At 44.4% G+C, this 24,420-nt stretch overlaps 2 protein-coding genes across 2 annotated transcripts; both read right to left on the bottom strand.

Annotated features, from left to right (window-relative positions):
* Window positions 1-2,676: 2,676 nt before the first annotated feature.
* Window positions 2,677-8,034, bottom strand: th2 (tyrosine hydroxylase 2). Its single transcript, XM_030113866.1, has 12 exons — window positions 7,789-8,034; window positions 7,301-7,478; window positions 6,985-7,073; window positions 6,832-6,899; window positions 6,704-6,754; window positions 6,480-6,625; window positions 6,262-6,397; window positions 5,413-5,482; window positions 5,268-5,324; window positions 4,964-5,059; window positions 4,741-4,874; window positions 2,677-2,846 (listed from the first exon to the last, which is right to left on the bottom strand). Exons 1-12 carry the CDS (start codon window positions 8,032-8,034, stop codon window positions 2,681-2,683), a joined length of 1,437 nt encoding a protein of 478 aa, XP_029969726.1. The 3' UTR covers window positions 2,677-2,680.
* Window positions 8,035-8,646: 612 nt separating this feature from the next.
* On the bottom strand, window positions 8,647-23,563 carry pah (phenylalanine hydroxylase). The gene is made up of 13 exons (XM_030113865.1): window positions 23,439-23,563; window positions 22,443-22,565; window positions 16,521-16,704; window positions 13,562-13,650; window positions 13,065-13,132; window positions 12,217-12,413; window positions 11,361-11,496; window positions 11,209-11,278; window positions 11,061-11,117; window positions 10,767-10,862; window positions 10,360-10,493; window positions 9,289-9,404; window positions 8,647-9,048 (listed from the first exon to the last, which is right to left on the bottom strand). Exons 1-13 carry the CDS (start codon window positions 23,508-23,510, stop codon window positions 9,005-9,007), a joined length of 1,386 nt encoding a protein of 461 aa, XP_029969725.1. The 5' UTR covers window positions 23,511-23,563; the 3' UTR covers window positions 8,647-9,004.
* Window positions 23,564-24,420: the final 857 nt, after the last annotated feature.

Below are 24,420 nucleotides of genomic sequence, written 5' to 3'. Positions count from 1 at the left end.
TAACAGGGTGCGAGGACTCTGCATGGCCGCTCTGCCATCTCTCAGAATGTGACTGACACTGTGAAGTGCTTTTCGAAAGCCCAGACGATTTGTAATTCCCTTTTTGAAGAGATTTATTCAGGATGAGAGAAGCCATTATCAATCTTGATAATGTTACAAACTTCAGGGCTAAAAAGCTACATATTAGGACATTTCCAAACCATTCCCTCTTATAGGAGCAATCGTTCATTGTTTTTGGCAAACACGCTGACTTGTTTCCTTTCTGTGAGTCACAAGAGATGAGAAGTCTGTGGTTTAGTTTACCGATGTAAGGCCACACTGAGCGGCGTCCATCATCCCTCTTCTGTGGAGACATGCCGAGCTTTGCCCCGAGATAACATCACCTTGGCGGGGTCTGACGTCTTGCTCCGGTGCCAGGTCATCTTGGTCTTCCAGGTTTTCGTTTGCCTAAAGAGGTCCAAGCAGGGCCGCTGATTGATGATGATCTCTTTCTGTGTTGTGAAGACACCAGAAAATCCTCCGAGGCCTCCGGGGCAAAATGCCCCACGCTTTCATCCTCACCACGAACGTTCAGGAAGATCGGCATGATGGATCGTCATATAGCGGGAGCGAGGTTTCATGTGATGATGTTTGTTTTTTTAATACATTTCATCGTGTTTCTTTAAACCTGAGTTGGACGGGCAGAACTTTCACAGTGCTTCTTGCACAAACACCAGATTGGCACGACGTCTCTCATTTAATGCGTTTCCCAAACGGCTGAGGCATTTTTCTGCAGCTCGTGCAGCGGCTGTGTGAAGTGTGGAACAATGGCTTGTCCGGTATTAACATGGCCATTAGTTGATTATCGGGTCTGAAATCTTCACGTCCGCAGAGTGTCTCCTTCAGGCCCGAGGGCAGCGTGAACCCGGTGACCTCTGTTTCCAGCCCGGCGGCGGAGGAGGCGGAGGCAGCGCCTCTCGCATCAATAAAGGAAACACTTATGGTTGGACTCGGGATGATACAGCATTCTGGGATTTGTGGCGAGCACACGATGCGCAGGAATTTGACTTGGAGCTCTCTGCCGATCGCCCCGTTTCCATGGCAACCGGCTTTTGTTTAGTGCTCGGCAGATCGGGATCCTGGCGTTGCCTCCGTGAGGATTTATGGGTTTAGAAGTGCTGGACGGAGAATGAGATATGAGACTTCACGAAGCCAGAGGCTTCTTCGTGTGCATGTGTGTGTGTGTGTGTGTCCTTATTCTTCTGTCCTGGTGGTCACCAGAACTGCTCCATGTTGACTCATTGTCACCGAGACAAAAAAACAACCGTCACCATGTGGTAAACATCACATTTTTTTTCAGGGAAGAAACGTTCATGGTTTGGGCAACGTCAACGTTTTGCTCCCACAGGACACTGAGAGGAATAATTCTGGATTTCGTGCTGGTGGTTGGTTTAGTGTTTCCCTCTTTGTGGGAATGCTTCACTCGTGGGGTGCAGCCCAGTTTGGCCCAAACTGCCGGATCCCAGTCCGGTTTGAACCTGTTTGAGTGTTCAGATATGATTTTCGATCTGACGTTATCGTTCAGGTTAGCTAATAGGATGTGTGCAGTAAAAACCCAAATATTCTTCACGCTGAATGCTCAGTTGGCCCCATCTGTCTGTCCTTTTCATCATTTGTTATGGCTCCAGACAGTAACACCACTGATGACCCCTTGGGGGCAGTACTGAGCGGTGTAGCTCCTGTGCAGAAAGAGGCCAAGAAGACAGCAGGATTGGCAGAACAACAGAAAGAACAATCCCTTGTGTTTACATGTGTCTAGACGCCGTAATCGGGTTGTGATCCGTTTGAGTTGCGGTTTGTCTTTTGGTTGTCAGGACTAAAGTTGCAGTAACGTAACGGGATAGAAAATGCCAGTTTTCAAGCGTTGAGGTGAGAGATCAGGAGCAGGAGAATGCGTCTCGTCAATCTGAAGTTCTCTCAAAAACTGTGGTGGAAGTCTGTCATCATGTATTTTCATGTGTTTCCTCCAATATGGGGTCCTAAAACCGTGACTTACGTGTTCAAACTCACATTCCTGGGACTGGCGTACGCGTACTTGAGGCTCGACGTGTGTTTTTAGGTGAGGTGAAGTACGATGGCCACGGCGGGAGAGGCAAACCGCCGGACGTGCGTCAGAAAAGCCAAATCCCACCATCGCAGGCGGAGAGGGGAAAGTGGAGAGAAGAGCGTCTGTCAGCATCAAACCGTGTTGCGGTTGAGTGTGAGGTCCCGGTGACCTGGCCCCCGATGCGCTGGGCCTCCGTGCTGGCTTTGGCCTTGACCGGCGGAGGGGAACCCGATACTTCAATCGTTTGTAATTAGCCTCTTTCCCTTTTGCTTAATAACACATGAAGATAAATGGCTTCCAAGAATTTTCCAAATGGAAACAGTTGGTTTGGAATTAAAAGCTAGAAAAAGACTCGACAAACCCCGTATTGTAGTGGTTCAGTGTTTTCCCCCCTCTCTTCATCTCTCTCTCTCTCCAGAGTGCAGAACATGAACTTTTCCTCTCAGTTCTTCATGAAAATAAACATTTATTTCTTTACATGTTCTCCACAGTACATATTACAATATAAACACGGAAATGTGGGACCCGGTAAACTCGACGGTCAGATGCGTCCAGTGGAGTTCGTTTCCTCTCGTCTCTGCAGGAAGTCCGTCCTCAAGACGAGCCGAGCTTCTCCAGGGCGCTGTGGAGGGTCTTCAGGTCCTCTCTCATCTGGCTCAGGGCGTTCTGGATCTTGCTGGGCTGATCCAGGACCTCCACGCTGCAGGTAAAGGGGTCGTACCGCACCGTGAATGGCCGCTTGATGTTGGCCGAGTACTTCCTGTTGACACAAATGAAGGGAATGAGGTGAGAAAAGAACATCATGTCCTTATATAAACCCTGTAACACTGGATTTAAGACAGAATTACTCCATAAACAATGAATTTATAGAAACAAGCTTTGATTTTTAGCCTTCATATGACTTTCTAAATATATCATTTTAATGAAAATGCTTCTCTGACTTGACAAAAATAGCTTATTTAAGTAAAAAATGTGGCTATATTTTTCAGTATTACTCTTTCAAGGCCTAAAAAACCAGTATAAATTCAAATATCTGAGAAAGTTCATAAATAGAAGTCATGGCGAGCCAGTAGAAAAAGCAGTTTGCATTAAAAACAATGTTGAATGTCTTCAGAATGGCACAAACAGTGTGTTAAACTATGGCCAATATTTCATATTCATGAAGGAAAATGTGTCTAATACGTGCAGTTTTTGTCATTGTTATCATGCACAAAATATCAAGTCTGTGCTCGTTTTATATGACGACAACCTCCCGTGAATCAAAACCATCGATTTGAGCTGAAATCAGGCAAAAAGCAGAACTTTCCCCCCGATGGTTCTGACCAAAATGGGAATAAATAGAAGAAAAGCACATTAATTTACGGCAATGAAAATGGACTGAAGGTTTCTCAGCTCATTAAAAGTATCATGTGGAGCTGAAGACCACCAAACGTCCTTTTACAAGCCTCCCCGTCTCTTTACGGTCCTGCCAATGGTTTTACAATTTTATAGGCGTCATTGTTGTTTGAGTGGAGGAAGAGAAGAAGCGTGTGAGCGGCGGGTTTATCAGCTGTGGATCCAACACATCCTTCAAACAGGTCAAACCCGGAGGAAACAGGAACTTTAACTACGCTCAGCTACATTTTATAAATTGGTCTCTTTTTTGTTTTAATGATGGCGTTTTGCAGTTTGAAACACGAGGTTGCAGTTAGTGAGGAAACCAGACTCCATAAAGCCACCAATAAATCACAGTTCAGGCTTCTTCCTCTTCTGTAAATTTAACCTTTTTTGTCGAAGGACGAAAATGAATTTTGGGTTTTTAATTCTCACACGACCACGTTGCTCGGAGGAGCCACTGAAAATGTAACTTTATGACTGCGGCTTCCAAGGAGGAACTTTTTGAAAACGAAACGCGACTTTGACGTGAATCACGAGATCTTTACTGGCAGGCCTCCATATCAACACCTGTCTGATCATCCCGGTCCAGTAGATTTATAAATCAGACAATGGAGCGGCAGAAGCTCCTGAAACTATATGGTTTAAAGAGGAGATAATATTCCTGCTGAATATACAGACAGCCTCATGTCTTCTTCTCTGCTTTTGATGAATTTCTATGTCAGACTTACAGCTCCACCTAAAGGCCTGAAGCATGAACTACATCCTGTTGAGTCCTGAAGATGGAAAACTTTTTAAGAACCACGAGGAGAAAAATGATGGTTGACTCTGGTCTGAACAGGAAGGAGGAGTCTAGAAACAGGAAGTCTACTTTTCCTTTACGCAGTCTCTTCTGCTTCCTCGTGTGGAACTGTGGGGTTTTCTGTCTAGAAATGACTTGAGGCTCTATAAATAAAGCTCATTCGGTATAATTTCACCAGCAAAAAGAAAAAAAAAAGCATTAAAAAAATCAGGGAATCTGTATTTTATAGACTATATATCTGTTGTTCCAAAGCTTGTCTGGAATAAATCTGAAATTGTTGGATAGCCTGTTGACACTGCCCCACATTTGTGGGATGAGCATCACAAAGAAAGCCAAACAGTTTTTGTTTTTCTGAATTTTTCCATCTTTCCATCTTTTCTGCTTTTCATGTTTCCATTCAAAGAGGTTTTTCAGATTTATTTGGAACGAGCCACCAAATCCAGATTCCCTGTCTTTTTGCAGGCAGCTTTCGGGGCACCTCAGCTTCATCTTTGCGTCCTCGAAGCTCTCGGAGACGAAGTAGACGGGCTGGTAGGTCTGGTCCTGGTACGGCTGCAGCGCCGTCTCCTCGGGGTCGAAGGGCTTGTACTGGGGCTCGTTGGACAGGGCGTACTGAGAAGACACGTCACACACACCTGTCAGAGAGGGTTGAGTGAGTGTGTGTGTGTGTGAATGAAGGTGAACACATCCAACACACTCACCACCAGCTCTCCGTACGAGGACAGGAGTCCGGCGCCGTACGCCTTCACCGCTCCGCCCTGCTTGCAGAGGCCGAACTCCACCGTGAACCAGTACAGCTGCACAAGGACACTCTGGTGAGTTTCAGTGATCCCAACACCTGCTGAAAGTCTCTTTCCTCTAATGCTGCAGACATTCAGATGCCTGGTGATCATCTGCAGTTACTGATTTCACCCGCTAGATGGAAGTGAAGTCCTGTTAAATGAGCGTCTGCACTCATTCCCGTCCTTCAGTGTGATTCTGAGCAAGAAGACAGTTCAATCTCACCGTCGACAGTTTCTCGATGTCTTCATCTGAAGCTCCAAGTGAGGCCAGTCCGATCTCCTGCACACAGAGTCGTTATTAAACAGACGACGTGGAGAGGGTGTCCGGACTGAACCAAACCACAGGGCAGAGGAGTGCCGTGAGCTACCTGGGAAAACTGGGCGAACTCTTTGTCTGCCAGCATGGGGATGTGGCCGAGCAGCTCGTGACAGCAGTCTCTGTCAGAATACACAGTGGAAACAAGGTAAATACGCAGCGAAAACAGTGAGAATACAGTGGAAACACAAAAAAAATAGTGAAAATACAGTGATGCCATACACAATGACTAAAACACAGCAAATACACTGAGAATACAGTGAAAACACTGTAAATCCAGAGAATATAAAGTCCAAACAGGGTGAATATACAGTGAACTGATATGAAACATGGTAAAAACAGTGAGAATACAGCGGCAACACGGTAAATACACAGTGAAAACAATGTGGAAACTGAATATACAGTGGAAACACTGAAGACAGTAAAAACTGTGAAAACAAGGAGAAAACGGTGAAAACATGGTAAAAAAAAAAAATAGTGAGAATACAGTGGAAACACTGAAAACAGTAAAAATACAGTAAACACAAGGTGAAAATGCAGTGAATATACAGTGAAAGCAGTTAAAACGGTAAAAGTACAATGAAAACATTAAATGTATTGAATATATGAATGCACAGTGAAAATACAGAGATATAAGAGGAGAATAAAGAGGTGGAGGACAAGAAGGAAGGAGAGAAGGATGGAAAAGATGAGGAGCAAAAATAAGGCGATGAGGTGGAGAAGAAAAAGGAGGAAGAGGAGCAGAAGATGACAGAGTTGAATGCAGGAGGATGAAGAGCAGAACGAGGAGGTGAAACTGCAGGGAAACATTTACAATCTGGAACCCCGAGAGGAGCCGCTGTGTTCAGGGAGGCGATGATGAGGTGATGGGGGTGAAGAGAAGCGATGCAGGCGGACTCACGGCTCGGGGGAGTGCATGGGGGCGGAGCCGTGCCGGATGTACTGCGTGCACTGAAACACCCTGAAGGCCAGGCTGGCCAGGAAGTCCCGGGCCGACAGCAGACCGGCGACGGGGCGCAGCTGGAAGCCCGTCCTCTCTGAACACAGCGGGGCAGACGTCGGTGAGAACCAGGCCTCGGCGGACTCCGGGACGCAGGCGCCGCCGTTCGCTTTGCTCACCTTTGAGGAAGGCGGACACGTCCCTGAGCTGAGGGATGCGCTCCTCCCCGTACCCACACTCCGCCTCCAGCTGCTGCAGGCCGTCCAGGAACTGCCTGCAGGCCAGGGAGGGGTAGACGCCCCGCAGCTGCTGGTACACCTTCCTCCTTCAACACACAGCCACACCGCTGTCAGACACACACACACGGGAAGGGAGATCCGGACGGCAGGCAGGCTGCGCTCACCACGTGGACGCTTCCTCTGCTGTGTACTCCACGGTGGGCAGCGGGTCCCCCCTACAGCACACACACACACCCCCGTCAGACAGCACTGATCACACTGAAGGCCACACCGTCTCTCTGAAGACACTCACTGCTTGTATCTGAAGGCCAGCTCGGAGATGGCGGCGCGCCGCTTCCTGTATTCCAGGTCGTTGTATCCCTGAGAACGAAGTTTAAAAAAAAAAACGATGGTACAACAGTGGAGGGAGGGGGTTAAATTCCACGACTGGAGATGAAACACTCACCGGATGCTCCTGGTCCATGTCCGGGTCGAATTTAGTGATGAGCATGTTGCATCTGTCCAGATCCTTAATCTGTCGGGGGAACCAGGGAACTGTGGCGAGACGGAAGAAGAAGACAGGCTTCTATTTTCATCTGTGGACCGAAACACCTGCTGTTCCTGTTCTCTCCACTAGGCGGTGCTTTGTTTTTAATCAGATCAGCGAAAACACAAAACTTTAATTGAACATCGAGTGTCTGTTTCCACGACCGAGTTTTGGCCCACGGGCCTCATGTTTGACACCCCTGGGGTAAATGTTGAGGCGAAGGTTTAGTGAGAACCTTGTTCCTCCTGGACGCAGCGCACGTCGTCGGCCACCCTCTTCAGGGAGTTGATGAAGACGTCCAGGTCGGAGCAGTGGAGCTCGCACCTCATGAAGAACTCCAGGTCGCTGCTGGGGCAGTTCTTCGACTTCCGGCCAACTCGACTCTCCACGTGCAGGAGTTTGGCCTCGAACGTCTGAAACGTCGACAGAGTGGTGAGAGAGTCTGTTCATCCACATCCTGGATCTTCGAATTACATTTAAAGATTTATAAACTGAAATCAGAGAAGACACAAATCCAAAACCTGGAGAAGAAGTGAAGGGAAAGTACTTAAAAAAAATAAATTAATTAAAAAGAAATATATAGCAAAGAGCATTTATAATGAAATCTATAGATTCCAAATGTTGATAGAAATATTAACATTGAAAAGGTTGAATTTGTGTGCTGGACTGAAGTCCCAGATCCTTGGCTCATTTTTACGCACGGTTTTCTTTTTTAATTCTCACCTCGAATATTTTCCCCGTTTTGAAGAATCCTGCGTTCTTCTCGCTGCTGAGCGCGAACAGGATGTTCACCGTGACCCTTCCGTCCTTCTCCTCGAACACGGTGCCGTCTCCGGGCCTGGAGGGCCCCGGAGAGCCCGGTGCGCCTCCGCCGTTTCCCCCGCCGCCGCCGCCGCGCTCCCTGCGCGCGTCCTCGATCAGACTCTGCTTCCTGCCGCTGAACGTCTGCGCCACCACGTCCGTCTTCATGTCTGCCGCAGGCTGTGTGCGCCTCCGCAGCCGCTCTGCGCCTTTTAAACCCCGCGGGCGGCCGCAGGGGAGACGAGACGAGGTGCGCAACCGCGACGCGCGCGTTTGTTTGGGGCCGTTTGGCGTCACGGTGCGCTTTTTTCCCCCCCCTTTTTTTCTATTTATGAGCTTCAAATGCTGCAATGAAAAGGAGGAAATAAGCACCTTGGCTTTGAATCACAGGTGCATTCAGCCGCAGCTTCACCGGTTACATAAACGTTACTCTCCCGATCATCCAGGGATGAGTGCTTTCAGAATCAAACAGGCCTGGAACTCCCACCTCGGCTTTATTTACCCCTCAGGGGAGAATTCTGCCACCTTCCACTTTCTGCACACTGTAATCTTCAAATATTTAGGGGATAAAAATGTAAACATTGTTAAGGCCAACTATAATGACTAAATGTTTCAATTAAATGATTTATCTCCTTCTTAAGGAAGTTTAAATATCTTTTAATGTCAGATTTAAATAGTTCTGTTGCTTAAATTTAAATGTTATTTTTTAAATTTCAGTTACATCAACACAGCCATCCTGTTCAGGCAGAAAAAAAAAAATCAGAAAATGCACAATACAGGAGGAGAAATTTATTTGATTCAATTAAACATTTGATGCTTTTACAAAACATTTATTTTATCTGAGTGAAGTCGATGCAAAGAGCTGATTTGTCACCATATTTTTTAAAAAAAAGATGTTAATTCACAGTGGTTGTATTGTTGTATTGACACATTCTTCATCCTTCACAGGTACATTTCCTACAAGAAGCAACAGGCTTAAAATAATAATACAAAATAAGAAGAGGCTGCGGTTCATCCTGGATTATAGAAACACTGGCGCCGGTTAACTAGAGTTTTAATACAAGGGAAGCTAATCTGCAGGCATGCTAAAGCTAACAGCGAAAATCCAATAAATGAAGAGTGACGAGATCCTCGGCCTTTACTCCAGTTTCCGCAGGGCTTCGCACAGTTTCCCCAATTCACCTGAAACCCAGAACAGACACATGTAACGTCAGCCTGGAAATAGTCCCGCCGCGTCTTCTGCTCCACTTCCCCTGAAAACGAAAACACATCGATCCTCTTCCATAAGCGGACAGAAATAGTGGTGTTACGTGGTGCATGCTGGGAGCTCGTGGTGCGTGCTGGGAGCTGGCTGTGCCACGCCGCTGCTTTCACCAGTTCAGCGTTACGATAAAGTACAGTTGTGAAGGGGTTCGGGCTCACTGTTGATGCTGTCTGCCAGGTTCCGCAGCTGCTGGGTGTTGTCCAGAACCTCCACGCTCTGGGTGTACGGGTTGTAGCGGACGGAGAAGGGCTTGGGGATGGTGCCCGCAAACTTCCTGCAAATAAAGCACAAAGATGGGCCGCTGTCAAGCTGCGTCCTCGCAGAGCAAAGTGTGTTGTAGGGTATGTTGGTCTTTGAGTGTGTGTTGTAGTCTTTTTGTGTGTTATAGCATTTTTGTGTGTGTGTTAGTCTTTTCACTGTATTGTAGTCTTTTTTGTGTGTTATAGTGTTTTAGCTGTGTTGTAGTGTGTGGTGTAGTCTTTTTGTGTGTGTGTGTGTGTGTTATAGTCTATTGGCTATGTTGTAGTGTGTGCTGAGGGTTTTTTGTGTCTGTTGGTCTTTTAGCTGTGTTGTCGTGTGTCGTAATCTTTTTAGTGTGTGTTGCAGTCTTTTAGTTGTGTTGTGGTGTGCTGTAGTCTTTTTTGTGTGTTGTAGTTTCTCAGCTGTGTTGTAGTCTTTTTGTGTGTGTGTGTTATAGTCTATTGGCTATGTTGTAGTGTGTGCTGAGGGTTTTTTGTGTCTGTTGGTCTTTTAGCTGTGTTGTAGTGTGTGGTGTAGTCTTTTTGTGTGTGTGTGTGTGTGTGTGTTATAGTCTATTGGCTATGCTGTAGTGTGTGCTGAGGGTTTTTTGTGTCTGTTGGTCTTTTAGCTGTGTTGTAGTGTGTCATAATCTTTTTAGTGTGTGTTTCAGTCTTTTAGTTGTGTTGTGGTGTGCTGTAGTCTTTTTTGTGTGTTGTGGTTTCTTAGCTGTGCTGTAGTCTTTTTTGTGGCACGATCTTTTAGTTGTGTCATTGTCTATTATGTGTTGTAGTGTTTTTGTGTGTGTTAGTCTTTTAGCCGTGTTGTAATGTGTTCTACTGTCTTTCGTGTGTGTGTTATAGTCTTTTAGCTATGTTTTAATGTGTGTTGTAGTCTTTTTTGTGTGTGTGCTACAGTCTTTTAGCTGCGTTGTAGTGTGTTTTGTGTTTTTTTGTGTGTGTTACAGTCTTTTTGCGGTGTTTTTCCTCTACCTGACTTTCTCCTTGGCGTCCTCGAAGCTCTCGGCCACGAAGTAGACGGGCTGGTACTCGGTGATGGGGTACTTCTGCCCGCTGGTCTTATCGGGGTCAAAGGCCTCCAGCCGCGGTTTGTCTGTTAGGCAATACTAAAAGAAAACCCTCTTTATTTATTTATTTATTATTTTTTTCCTCAATGAGTGTCTGTGAGTAAACAGGAAGTGCAGCATGATTCAGGCCTGGATGCGGAGGACTCGTGGAAGTGAACATCCGTCGCTGATGTAAGATGTGACCTGGATTTTTCCCCATCTACTCCCCCTACCCTCTACCTCCACCCACCCCCCCACCCCCTCGACTCCACCCCCCCCTCGCTGGGCCCCAGTGACACATTGCGCCACTAACCCACTGGACCACTGACTCACCTGGAGCTCACCGAAGGACGACAGCAGGCCGGCGCCGTACGCCTTGATCTCCGAGCCCTGCTTGCACAGACCGAACTCCACCGTGAACCAGTACACCTACACACACACACACACACACACACACACACACACACACACGGAAATGCCATTTAGAATAATAAAGTGATTTTCTGATGGTTAAAACCACCACAGTTCCTTTAAGGAACATGCGCAGTAATTTCTGTGCGATCAGCTGTGCTGATTATTGATCATGGTACCATTGGTGATTCATGTTGATTTCGGTTCTGTACTCACTGTGGCAAGTTTCTCAATGTACTCATCAGGAGCGCCGAGAGACGCCAGGCCGATCTCCTGGATGAAGACGAAACCAAGCAAGAGAGAGAGAGATTAGAACATTTGACAAAACAAAAGCACGTTCTTGAAATCAGATTTCTGCAAACACCTGTGAGAACTGAGCGAAACTGGGATCGGCGAAGAGCGGGACGTGTCCCAGCAGCTCGTGGCAGATGTCCCTGCAGGAGACAGAGCTCTTTAATGGGGATCAGTTCACACACTGTGTGTGTGTGTGAGTGTGTGTAAGAGGAAAACACTCACGGCTCGGGCGTGTACGTGGGCTTGGAGCCGTGGCGGATGTACTGCGTGGAGTGGAAGACCCGGAAGGCCAGGCCGGCCAGGAAGTCTCTGGACGAGAGCAGGCCGGCCACCGGGCGCAGCCGGAACCCTGTGCAGGCTGTGAGGAGGAGGGAGGAACAGGGAGGAGGGAGGAGTTAGAGGTCAGATGTCAAAGATCCCTCACACTCACTCAAAAAGAAAACATATAGAAATTCGTGCACCACAATGAAGCAGCTATTTGTTCGAGGTGGAGGTTTAAAGTGTGGGGCGGACCTCCACTAGGGGGCAACAGAGAGCTGCAGGAGGCCTTTTCCTAACATTTCAGAAAAACATTAAAAAAAATAGCATAAAAGAGCTTTCATTTAACTGCATGAATGTGATTGAAATGCACATTTCCGCTACTTAAACGTAAGAATTTGCTTTAAAATGAGAACCAATACGAGTGACAGTTTGGATAGCTGTGAATTTTAAAGGTGCAGTCAGTAACATTACGTCACATGGCGCTCTACACCTCCCCCTCAGAGAGCTCACATAGGATTGGTTCTGCAACCAGGAAGTGGTGATGCCTAGCCCCGCCCACCCACCTCCCAGGTTAAAAGAAAAAAGCCTGACCAAGACGTTGGTGGAGAAGACAGATTGTTTCAAGGGAATATTTCTTCAATAACAGGTGTAAAACTGAAATGCTTGTATTTATCTCGATAGTAAATCAGACAGAAGATACGATCTTATTCTGCCCTCATGGCGACGTTCAGGAAATAAAGCTTCTGTTGCATGATGCGCCTGTTTACGTGAAAACTCAACACTTCTGGTGCTGGCGCCCCTTCAGGTCAGGACCTACACTGCAGGAAGCGGGACACGTCCTCCAGCTGTGGGATGTTGTCCTGCCGGTAGCCGCAGTACTTCTCCAGCAGCGGGAAGACGCGGTTGTGCTCGCGGCAGGCGTGGGTGGGGTAGAGCGTCTTCAGCTCCTTGAACACGATGCCCCACGTGGCGCGCTCCGCCTCCGTGTACTCCACCTTGGGGATGGCCTGGCCGCTGAGACCGAACACACACACGCACACACACACACACACGGGTTTAGATTTTTAACCAGACCAAGTCACGATGGGAGAACAGAAACAAACTCAGGATGTATACAAGAAAGTAAACACTGTTACATACATAAAATCTAACTTAACATTTACATTTAACGTCTTCTAACTGTCAATGGAAAGTTTTCAATTTTGTCACTCATTTCCCATGGTTATGATAGTGTGCTTGTGTGTATTTAGTGTTGTGGTTTTTCTTTATTAGGGCTTTTATATGTTTTGTGGTGTTTTAGTATAATTTTTTAGTGGTGCTAAAGTATGCGCTGTGGTCTTTTAATCAGTGTTTTAGTGTTTGTTTTTTGGAATTATAGTGGTGTTATAGTGTGTGTTGTGGTCTTTTTTGATTAGTATTTAGGTTAGGTGTTGTTTTTTGGTGTTTTAGTTGTGTTATCGTGTGTGTTGTAGTCTCTTAATGGGGATTTTTTAATGTAATTGTTGTGTTTTTTTGGTCTTTTAGTGGTGTTTTAGTGTGCATTGTATTCTTTTAGAGTGTGTTGTGGTTATTTTAGTGTGTGTTGTGGTCTTTTGGTGTGTGTTGAGGATCTTTTAGTGTGTGTTGGGGGTAAATCCACTAATATGCTCAAGAGAGAGCACTTACTGTCTGTAGTGGTAGGCAATGTCGGCAAACTCCTTCCTGCGAGCTCTGTACTCTGGATCTGTGAAGCCCTGGGAACACACACACACACACACGCGCACACACACAAAGGAAGGCCACGTTAGATCTCCTGATTGCAGCTGAATCAAAGAGTGGAAATCCTCTGCGGAGGCTAAGCCCCGTGGCCTTTGACAGCATTATGCACTCGGTGTGTAACAAGAGCACGCAGACACATATTCAAATGAAGCCTTTGTAGACTGTTGTTCAGCTGACGGTGAATAGGTTTCTCTTTAATGGCGGTGGCAAAAGGGGGCAATTATCTATAATTACAGGGGGGCTCAATTAAAGCAGTGACATCAGTTTGTGCGTCCAGGTAGTTTCCATTAGAATAGGCAGCAGGCCGGCCTTTCATGAGGCGAGCGTGGACGTGAGTGGATGCACACAAACACACACACACACACACACACACACGCATGGATGGTGGGTGAGTGACATCTTACCGGGTGATCCGCGTCCAGCTCGGACCCATAGCTCAGGATCTGGTTTGCGAAGCGGTCCAGGTCCTGGATGTCGTTGGGGAACCACGGCACTGGAACGATGATGATCATGATGAGTCAGAAAATGATCCCAATTCGTCTGTTTTAATCCACTTCTGTAGTAAATTAAGTCATTTCAGTGTAGAACAAACAAAGAAAAAGTGTTATTTCTCTCTTTTATTCACAATCAGCTGAATAATTTATATCATGTCATGGGTCAAGCAACATTTTCACACAAAATTTAATATATATATATATATATATATATATATATATATATATATATATATATATATATATATATATATATTTCTATAAGGAATGTACTAACCAGACAAAGTAAAAATCATTTATATGGCTAAATTTATGCATTGTCATATTTTTTTCTGCCATTATGAAGCAATGATAGAACAATAAATAAATCAAATATACATAGAAGATAATTGATATCTATCTTTGTTAAGTAATACTAAATATTTAATAACAAACTTTAACATAAAAAGCTGAGAAAAACCTGATAAGAGCTTATAGTCGCCACAGAGGTGTAAATAGATAATATGAAGACAGAGGATATTAATGTCAGTAATAGTTATAACTATTAATATAGGTCACTTTTTTAATTTGAAGACTAATACCAAATACTGATTCCCAAACTCAAAATTATTGAATTGAAAAAAAAAAACATCAAATCAAATTGAAATGTAAATTTAAGACTATATTCCCAAAGATATAAAACAACAGTAATATTATTATTTTCTTCTTCTTCTTCTTCTTCTTCTTTCCACTAAATTTTGTGTTTTATTTAGTTTTATGTCATATAATATTTTTTTTCCTTTTAATATTTTCTGTTTAGCATTATGTATTACTTGACACAGGATAGATTTTGTCTTTGTGTTGATTTACCCAAAATAAATTCAGAGTTTCGAGGAAAACTTCTGATTTGACCTTTAAAAAAAACATTTTATTCCAGAAGCGTTGCATGAATTGAGTTTTGACTGTAACCCAACCTGTAAATGAAAACTCTTCCTCCAGTCGGACAGATGGAGGTTTCTCTGACAGGAACCGGTGGTTTTAATCTTTTGGCTGATGTGAATGTATTTCTGTTGACACTGAGCAGAAGTGGACATGAGGGGGCATCTGCTCCTTCGTGCAGATTTACGGGGGGGGGGTCCGATCATTAATCTGCATTTGTGCGGTGTGGTCCAGCCCGAGGCTCCGCGGCAGACAGCCGGGTCCTTCCAGGCCCCAGACCAGAACATCCACTTGACCCTGAGCCGGGGGTCCTGGGGGGGGTCCGATGGGGGGGTGGGGGTGGGGGGGTCAGGCTCACACAGAGCCCCTCTGTTCCCGGCCGGCCTGTTGGTCCTCTGTGGCTAAACTAATGTCATTCTGGAAACAACTCATGAAGAGGGGTGGGTGTCTGCCGGGGGCCATCCGTCTCTTCGGCGACGGTGCCCGTCCACGACAGTCTGGCTGGGGAGGGGTCAGGAGGTCAAGGGGTTGGGGCGCCGCGCGCCGCTCCGATGGGACACTTTTCATCGTCCTTCAGGTTGATTCGAGCGGTTTTATAAAGTCAGAATAAGGACTCTCAGGACTGTTTTACTCCATTTGGCGTAAAATCTCAGCAACTTCATTTAATTGGACAGTTTAATGAAACATTTGTGATCTCAGAGGACACATTCTGACTGATGTTTCACGTGAGAACGCATCATCTGAGGAAAGTTTCGGGAGAAATGCTGAAGACTGTGGAGTTAACAAGCAAGGCCACCAAGGGGCGCTGTTGGTTGTTTTAACTTGAGGACGGTCCCAGGAGAACATGGACCACTGCCAGGAGAATATTAATTGTGTTTCTGAAACTTTTTATTCCTATTTAATTCTAAATAAAATTTTATTTCGCTTTAAAAAGGCCATGTAAATACAAAATTCCTCATGAAATCTTTAAGTGGTCGGTTTGTTATCCCCTAGGCAGAATTAATTAATTCCACGATCATGGAAACCTTTCAATGTTTTTTTCCGTGTTAACTTTATACCGGTCGTTCTGCGCATGCGCGTTCCCTCGCGATGACATCCCCAACATTCCAACATGGCGGCCCGTAAGCGAGCGTGTAGAGTGAGTCGAACGGGGAAGATTTATAAACGGAGCCGTAGAAAAATTGTACGAAATTAAAACGGTGGGTGGACTGAAGTATGAAAATGTGAACATTTTAAAGCGGTACGAGCAAACGTAATGGAAAAAGACTGTGAGAAAAAAAGCGAGGACGCTGGGCTTTGTTTGGTAGATGTAAATAAGTCACTTCCGGTTCCTGTGCTTTCCCAGCGAACCTTAATTCTGAATAGAAAACACAAAGGAGAGTTCTCTCATTCTGAAATATTCAATAATTCATATTTGAATCCGAATTAAAAATAATCATGTAACTGTGGCCAAACGGTGTCAAACTACTGAGCATGCGCAGAGCAAGTGCGCATGCTCATGAGCAGCATTTCAGAAAAGTTGCGTTTTCCACGGAGTGTGGAATTACAACAAGTGTTTAGAGTGGCAACAAAGGTTTCACCAGTTTCACTCGTTGCTGTGATATGAGTGATGAGATTAACACTTTTATTTGACATTTGTTAGAAGTTCTAACAATATTTATCCCATATTTGCATCACACCTTTATTATAGCTCGATTAACTCAGCATTCATGATCTCCAGGAAATTAACTCATTACTTCTAATGTGTTCACATGAAGACATTCATGCTCCAGTCTGGATGAATTGGAGCTGTCCACTTTAAAATTTAACTCCAGATTATCTAAACAGGTGTTTTGCCGTTTACTTCATATAAATTGTTTAATGTATGTAATGTATTTTGCTGATTTTAGGGATTTTAATGTGTGGACTTCTTCATTGTATAATGGTTACACACATGCACTCTTTGACTGACCTGTGTCCTTCTGTTTGTTGCGAGTCAGCTCGTGCACGTGGCCGCTGATCTGCGTGCGCAGGCCGTCGATGACCTCGTCCAGGGCCTGCGAGCACGTGGAGTCCACGCTGATGAAGAACTCGTACTGATCCCTGTTCATCCGAGACGGGCGAGACTCGATGTGGGTCAGGTTGATGCCTTTATCCTGCACCAGGACATTCAGGGGTAAGTATCTGATCCCTCATCCACAACTGTACAGCAGAATTCACCAAATACGGTTGAAAAGTAACAAATGCTTCCTACCAGAGAGTTCCTTGAAGATAAACCTCAATATATTTACTGTATCATAGATAAATAAAAAAGATAGATTTAGTATGTTTGCAGAATTTAAAAAGCTAAATACTAACATATATGCACACACATATATTCAAATATAATGATTTTGTTTTGTACAATTCAAGTAATTTCATTTCACTTCTTCTGAGATTCATGTGCAGCACTGCTTCAGCTTCGCCACCAGAGGGCGCCGTGCAACCACTTAAGCATCTTTGCAGCATTGACCCCTGGCTCTGCAGACTTTGCACACTGGCAGATTTCTGCACATTTTGTTGCACTTTTTGAAAGTTAATGCCAAAAATGAAAAAGAAAAAACAGTATATAAATTAATTTTGTCTGTTTTGCATGAATGGAAACCCTCATGGAAGCTTTCCAGACGTTCCTCCTGCAGGCCTCGACTCCTGCAGAGAGGCCCGGCTATCGGCGAGCGTTAACAACCATCCAAATGTGTTTGTGTTTATGTGAAAGTGAGGCTGAGGCGAGGTAGAGGGAGGATGCTGATCTCTGTCTACGATAGGCCGAGTGAAGGGAGGGTGGGAGCGGCTGCAGGGCCTCACGCTTCCCCCCATCTGGATCCCATTCTGCATTTTAAATGGCATTTCTCTGCGTGCATATGGTTTTTCTGCATTCATGAGTCCAGAAAACGTGAGGTGGAATTTTCGATTATCATAAGTTAGACAGAGCAAGATGCTTCATATTGGACTTCATGACGAGTGTTGCTTCTCACTTCTTGAATATCAGACGGTGTTCGTTCAGTTCAATCCATCTATATGAACTATATCCAAGACCCATTACTGAAACTGTTTCAATTAATGATACAAATGCTGATTTAAAACGATCATTTTCTCTAGACATGCAGAATTTCAGCATTTGGGTGTTGAAGTCTATTTCATGGCCTACTTTCTTACATTGTGGTTGTTCGACTTCTAAAACACAAAAAACCTCAAATAAACATTTATATGCAATAAAACTCCGTTAAAAAGTGCCAGTCTCGCCACAATCAAATCCAGTTTAAAAAAAGTGGACATAAATTATTGCCGAATGTCTTCAGAATTATTTCTCAATCCCTTAGTCTTCTCCTGATCACCACATGCTGCTTGTGTCCTGCAAACCATGTGTTTTCACCAAAAGAGAGATGTTTTTTTAAACACCAGAAGTTAGTTTTTAAGAAACAACAGAAATCTGGAGTCGCCACCTATGATGATTCGTCCTGTAAAGGAACCTAAACTCTCATGAGCTCTGTTTTCATTACCAAAAAACTATATTTGTGTCTCACAATGTCCTGCTTTATTCCAGATGTTGTGTAATTCAAAGCTACAAAGCATGCAATGCTGGTGCAAATACACTTTCTTCAACTGCTGCACTAACTTTTCACGCTGAGTCAGCATTCCTGTAGCATTGTGTTTCAGCTTCTCACTTGCGCAAGAAATGATTACTTTAATTTATGGGAGGGCAAATAAAACTGAGAGCCAAATTCATGAAACACATGATTTAAATATGAAAACATCATTTTTTGGAATTGAACCACATACAGACAGAACAACACACTCTAAACGTTCACAATTTCAGAATGCAGACATTCATATGGGCCGACCTCCAGGACCAGGACCAAGACAGTCTGGACTGGGACCAGGAAAAGGAGAATCTAGACAGGGACCAGGGCCAGGACAGTGAGAATATGGACCAGGAGTGATGACTCTCCGGAAGAAAACACTGTTCTTATTGTCGCATCTACTGAGCATGAGCAGAACAGCTGTTTACAACACAACCTGATTTATTCCTTTTGTACATGGCAGCGAAGTCGGACTATTTTCATAACGCTCCAACTTGGAAGCTATTTTCAAAAAGTTGTTTTCAGTGCCTTTTATCCCTGTTGTTGTGTAAACAGGCAACTCAAGACACACTGAAATGTCTAAACTAGTTGAAGTAGCCAAGATGTTTTGACCCCAAATTCATGGTCCTCTTTAAAAATATGGGCCAGGTTTTTGAGACTTCTGCTTTTAAGATGTTTCCATACAAGTAGTTACATGTCAGAGTCAACTAGCTCCGAGTTTTATGCTCACACATATCAGAAAATAAATTCTGATTTCCATTTAAAGGTGCATTAAGGAGTTTTTCAACTTTAAAAATACTTATTTTCCACCATAAATATGTCACAAATATTCAATGATGTGTACAATGTGCCCTGACATATTCATTGTAAGTACCACTAACAGCGCTAAATTGTCACTTGAAAGTTGCCATGCCAGTCCGGCACTGGGAGAATTTGAGAGGATTTGACGTAATGCACGCTCCCGCGGGCCTGATTTGTTCAGCTTTAGTTTTGTCCGCCATTACTCCATCAGATGCTTAGCGAGCAACAACTGAACAGTACTGAGGATGGATCTTCCAGAAAGTAAGAAAAGGCCGGCTTCTAGCACTGCCACAACTCCAGCACAGACCCCACCAGGCAAAAAAAGCTTAAATTTTACTCGAGCGCTACTGAAAGAGCAAGGAAGGACTTTCCCCCTTCCGTGCACGTACATGGACGCAAGCCACAGGCACGAGCGTTTCACTAAGCTGCAGTTACACCCAAGGCCTGCAGGGGCCATTGTTTGAAACGTACAAACTCCTAAATTCACCTTTAATGCTCAGTATAAACTTTTGTTGTGTTTTGGTGGTTGGTTTACATTTACCAGCATTTCCATCAACAATTACAAGATCATCATCTGCATACAGGGAGAACATTTCTGATATACAGCAGATACTGAGGGAACCTACAGCATGAAGACAGACTTGACTGTTTACGTGACACTGCTGCTGTGTGAAAGTGGTATATGACAAACACAGCATCACCTAGTGGCTTAACATGCACACTACAGAGTTTTCAGTATCTGCTGCTCATTTCCATAACTTTTATTTAAAAAAACAGAAATACGATGCAGTATCTAGCTGATCTTTGTGTTGATGCGACTTTAATCACAAATTACAAACTGAAATCTACTTCATCTTAAATCTAAACAATCACATGTATGTTTTTTGGAATGTGTCTTTTAAAACATGCATAGCACTGGTGAACAGCAGTAAATACTCTTCACACATAGAGAAGATTTAATACTGAGACTCGCCTTTGTAGAAATTGACTCAGCGAAATGACACCATTGTTTTTCTGCTTTCTGTCTTCGTTTATGTTGTTTTAATTTTTTTGTTTGAACTGCTGCTGCACAACATTTGCCTCTAGAGGCACATTCAATTCTAAAATTGTTTCAATTTTGATTTATTTCTAACAGATTTATTGTGGACATGACACAGGAATGAGAAAGACCATGTGAACGCTTATTGAATCCCCTTCTTTGATATTTTAATTGTCGCTCTACATCTAGCCATGATTAGAGCCCAAATATAGATGAAGACATTTCTTTAAAATGTGATAATATAGGAGGCAACCTACAGGAAGTGGCTGATTCACCATAATTCTGTAGTTTTTGTGGTCAAATGTGAGTAAAGTTTGTAGTAAAATGTGTCACGGTGCTCAGAAAAAGATGTGAAGATGTTGGAGTGGCCACTCATGTGCACATCAATGGAATATTTCAGTTTCACGTTATTGACGGGCTGGTTGGGATTAACGCGGCCCAGATTAATTCCTAAAACTCTGCACGACACGGGAGTCACTTCTGTACCGCCACGAGCCGTCGCCGGTTAGAACAACCCCGCTGTCACGGTGACCGAGGACAGAGGTCAAGGTCACGAGGAAATCCGTGCTGCCATGTCACATGTATACACACAGACACACACACACACACACACACACACACACACACACACACACACAGACACAGACACACACACACACACACACACACACACTTACTTTTTAACTTTGTGAATGAAGGTCAAGCATGCAAATCAAAGCTAAACGTTAGCACATGGCTGCAGGGAAATCACTTTTAAGCTGTGTGTGTGTGTGTGTGTGTGTGTGTGTGTGTGTGGTGTGAGTGGGAGGAGAGGGGGAGGATCTGCACGGTGGGTGCTCATAGGTTCAAAGCAGATCCTGATGTTTACTGCAGCTGGTGGATCGATGGCAGCCATCACGTCTCCTCCCCCTTCACACATGTGGCAGAATGTCATGACTCAGCAGAGCTCCCCACCCAAATATCCACCGGTCGGTGTCCTCACAGATGTTTTCCCTGCGAGCAGAACAAACTTGGACCTTGTCGGGTGCTGCCGATCGATGGATGTTGACTCACGTACACACACCAGGTGTCCGTCGATAAGCGGAGCTGCAGCCTTCCAATGTTTGGAATCACAGTTCAGCTGAAGTCGTGTCTCGGTCATACATGTGTCACTTTGTTTGAAAACAATCTGCTTTTGCCATGTTAGAGGATAGTGCAGGGCGACTCACTAACTAATCAACTAACCAATCAAAACTTAGTGTTTTCTGAACATTTTTAAACCAGTTATCAGTTCTAATCATTGCGAATGTTCACGCGACAGTGTTTTCAAGTGAAAACACAAAATTTTCTGTTTACATGACAACAGTGCTCAGAACCTGAAAGCACAACTTTCAGAGAACAGCTCCCAATGTGGAACTTTCTGAAAATGCTCCGGCTCGGTCACCATGGAAATGAGACAAAACACTTCTGCTTCTGGTCCTGCTTCTAGGCCGACTTCTGGTCCTGGTCTTGCTCCTGGTCCTGGACTCCACGGCCATAGTAAACAGTATTTTGGCTTATGATCATTAGGTAATATGAACAATGATTTTCTCCGTAGTGTCATGACTCCCAGTCGAGATTCTCCTGGACTTGGTAGTTTTAGGGTTGATAATCCAACTTGGTGTTCTGCCCATATGAATGTCTGTGTTCTCCATTGCTAATGTTTAAAGTGTATTGTTCTCTGCAGCATGTGTGTGTGGATCCGTTACTGAAACAACTAACAGTAGAAAAAATAATAATGGATCATATTTAAAAATCAGGTTTGAATAAAAATCACTCACTTCTACAGTAATATAGAATTGGTCACATTAATGCTGCAGAGAAGAAGCTAAACAAACTCTGTGTACCAACAGGTTGAGTAGAACACTATGTTCTGTGATTGTTTATGATGTGACGGTCAGTCAGACTGCCGACAGTCAGAGAAGCTTCCAGATGTTTGTTTTTGGTTTTTGATCCATGTTGAGGAGCTGGGTCAGTGGATCAGAGCCGCCGGCCTGTCCACACAAGTGATGCACAAACGTGGAGATAAGCTCGGTTTGTTTGGCTCCCGTCATGAAAAGGTCATGAAAACTGAACCCAAACAGAACAAAACTCGGGATCGCACGGTGATAAGACTGACCCATGAAATCTCCTGACACAAGGACGCTGCACAATGTGTCGCAAATAAATCCTTATTGAAATATCAGTGCTGAAGACTGACCCAACTACAATAAATCGTTTCTGCGCATTCACACTCTGACCAATCAGATCCTGCTGAGAGGTCCGCCCACTCAGGAGATGCATCCAAGGTCAGAAAGTGTGTGAAACAAATAAACAAAAGTTCAGGGGCAAGAGAAAGCACACTGAAAGTTTTTTGAGTATGAATCTCGAAGCACAGGGACACTTTTCACAGTTCCTTCTGGTTCTGACGTTTTACCTCGAAGAGCCGCAGGGCTTTGGCCAAAGCTCCGACCTCCTCCTTCAGGGAGAAGATGCAGGAGATCACCTCCGACTTCTTGTTGGTCTCCTCCTCCAGGTACATGGAGCCTCTTCTCTTCCTCTGAGAGCCAAAACGAACACTTTTTAGGAGGACAGATCTGCATTTTCAGCTCACAGAGTGGTCGAAAAAGGGTGAAATCAAGGCCGTTAAAGCGTGGAAAAATTTCTCTTTGAAGCTCCGGAGGGAAAAAAAACCCACTAAAATTAATACAGCTCACTTTGAGTAATCAGTTCAGCTACCTTCAAAATCAAACATGTTTAAAGGAAAATGCTTAGATTACTGTAATTAGATTAGTTGAAGAGCTAAAGTTCAGTTTACATCATGGAATTTGCACAAAATGCACATTTTACTCAAGTATGTAGTTCTGTACAAACTGTAATCATCTTTGTCAAAATAATTGAGTATTTCAACAATTTTCAAATTATTTCAATGACAACAACTAAATTACTTCTCTGACAAATAAATGCAACAGTATTTAATTGAATCATCAAATAGCTGCTCTTCAACATTCACTGTAATTCACTTGGATTCATTGTTAATAACTTTTTAAAACATTTTTGTATTTCAACATGAAAATGTGAATAAAAATGGAAGAAATTGTCTTTTGAATGAGTGAACCCAGGTCATGTTGGGAAAGTGATCCTGAATATTGACAAATTGATCAACGTGTAAAAGAAGTTGTATGTGTTTGCATTGTAATTTCACAGTCATCCAGCTGGTTTGCATCCTCTGTCTGCATTCCTCTGCTTTTGTCTGCGGGAATATTCCAGCTCAGGCTATTGTAAAGTGTTAAACACTCCTTTAACTGAGCAGACGAAGAATTATTCAGTGTGTGTTCTGCAGTCAAGTGACAAAACAACAGAAGAAGTGGAGAATCCCTGCAGAAAAATCAGATTTTGATAGAAGCGCTGAACGTTTTCGGTGCAGAGTTACCCCTGTGCCTGGCTCCTCTGTGTCCGGCTGGGGGTTGTAGTCTCCATTGACCCTCTTGTATGCGGCGTCCATCCTGCGGCGGCTTCGGGTGCGAGTTGCTGTGCGAGTGCTGATGCTGAGCCTGCGAGCCTCTGGGTGCAGCTTTGTGTGCAGCTCCTGTCTATAAAAGCGGCGGCCACGTGACTCCACACCCCCTCTGCCCCTGCCTGTCATGGGACGTTGTTGTGAAACAGATTACAATGGCACATCTGGTTTTTGTTGTAGCAGTTCAGTGGTCGTTCTGAAACAGGCTTTTCTGGCTGGTAAAGGAGACGGCTTGGGAGTATCGCCGATTAAAAACTGACTTTTCCCACTGTGTTTGTGTGTCAGTGATCAGATCAGATCCAAGGACCATAGAGGTCTGCAGAGTCTACCTTAGGAGATCAGATCCAAGGGCAACTTCAGGAAGAAAGAACAGAGAAAGGTTTAGAAGTACGAAGGGTTGCAGGAACAGCTGGAGCAGATGTGGAGGGTAAAAGCTGACATAGTTTCTGTTGCAGGAGTAGTGAGGGTCACTGGTCCCCAAACCAGGAGAGTGTCTGCAGCAGATCCCAGGATCAGCATTTGAGCCCTCAGTCCAGAAGAGTCCTATTAACAGCTAAGATACTACACAAAACCCTCAAACCCATCAGTCTCTGGTACAGGACTTCAAACACCCAGACCTCTGATAGAAGACTTCAAACTCTCAAGACCTCTGGGTATGGACTTCAAACTCTGTGAGCTCGTGTAGAGCATCTCAAACTCCTCTGGTACAGGGCCTCAAACTCCCAGACCTCTAATAGAGGAGGTTAAACTCCTCTAGTAGGTGACCTCATACTCCCAGGACTCTGATGCATGATGTCAAACTCCTCTGGTAGATGGCTTCAGACTCTCAGACCTCTAAATGAGGACCTCAAACTATCAGGACTCTGGTAGAGGACCTTAAACTTCAGGATTCTGGTGC

Source organism: Salarias fasciatus, chromosome 17 (genome assembly GCF_902148845.1).
Source record: "Salarias fasciatus chromosome 17, fSalaFa1.1, whole genome shotgun sequence".
NCBI lineage: Eukaryota > Metazoa > Chordata > Actinopteri > Blenniiformes > Blenniidae > Salarias > Salarias fasciatus.
Note: the sequence above shows the minus strand (reverse complement) of the source record. Positions and strands in the feature narration are given on the sequence as shown.

Bases quoted from the DNA above. Each gene is read 5' to 3' on its own strand.
- th2 (XM_030113866.1), bottom strand. From the start codon at position 8,034: ATGAAGACGGACGTGGTGGCGCAGACGTTCAGCGGCAGGAAGCAGAGT. The intron at 7,479-7,788 runs GTGAGAATTAAA...TCGACGTTTCAG, and splicing joins AAACGGGGAAAATATTCGAG to ACGTTCGAGGCCAAACTCCT. The intron at 5,060-5,267 runs GTGAGATTGAAC...GTCCTTGTGCAG, and splicing joins ACATCGAGAAACTGTCGACG to CTGTACTGGTTCACGGTGGA.
- pah (XM_030113865.1), bottom strand. From the start codon at position 23,510: ATGGACGCCGCATACAAGAGGGTCAATGGAGACTACAACCCCCAGCCG. The intron at 12,414-13,064 runs GTAAGTGCTCTC...GTTCGGTCTCAG, and splicing joins ATTGCCTACCACTACAGACA to CGGCCAGGCCATCCCCAAGG. The intron at 11,497-12,216 runs GTAGGTCCTGAC...TCCTCCTCACAG, and splicing joins CGTGTCCCGCTTCCTGCAGT to CCTGCACAGGGTTCCGGCTG.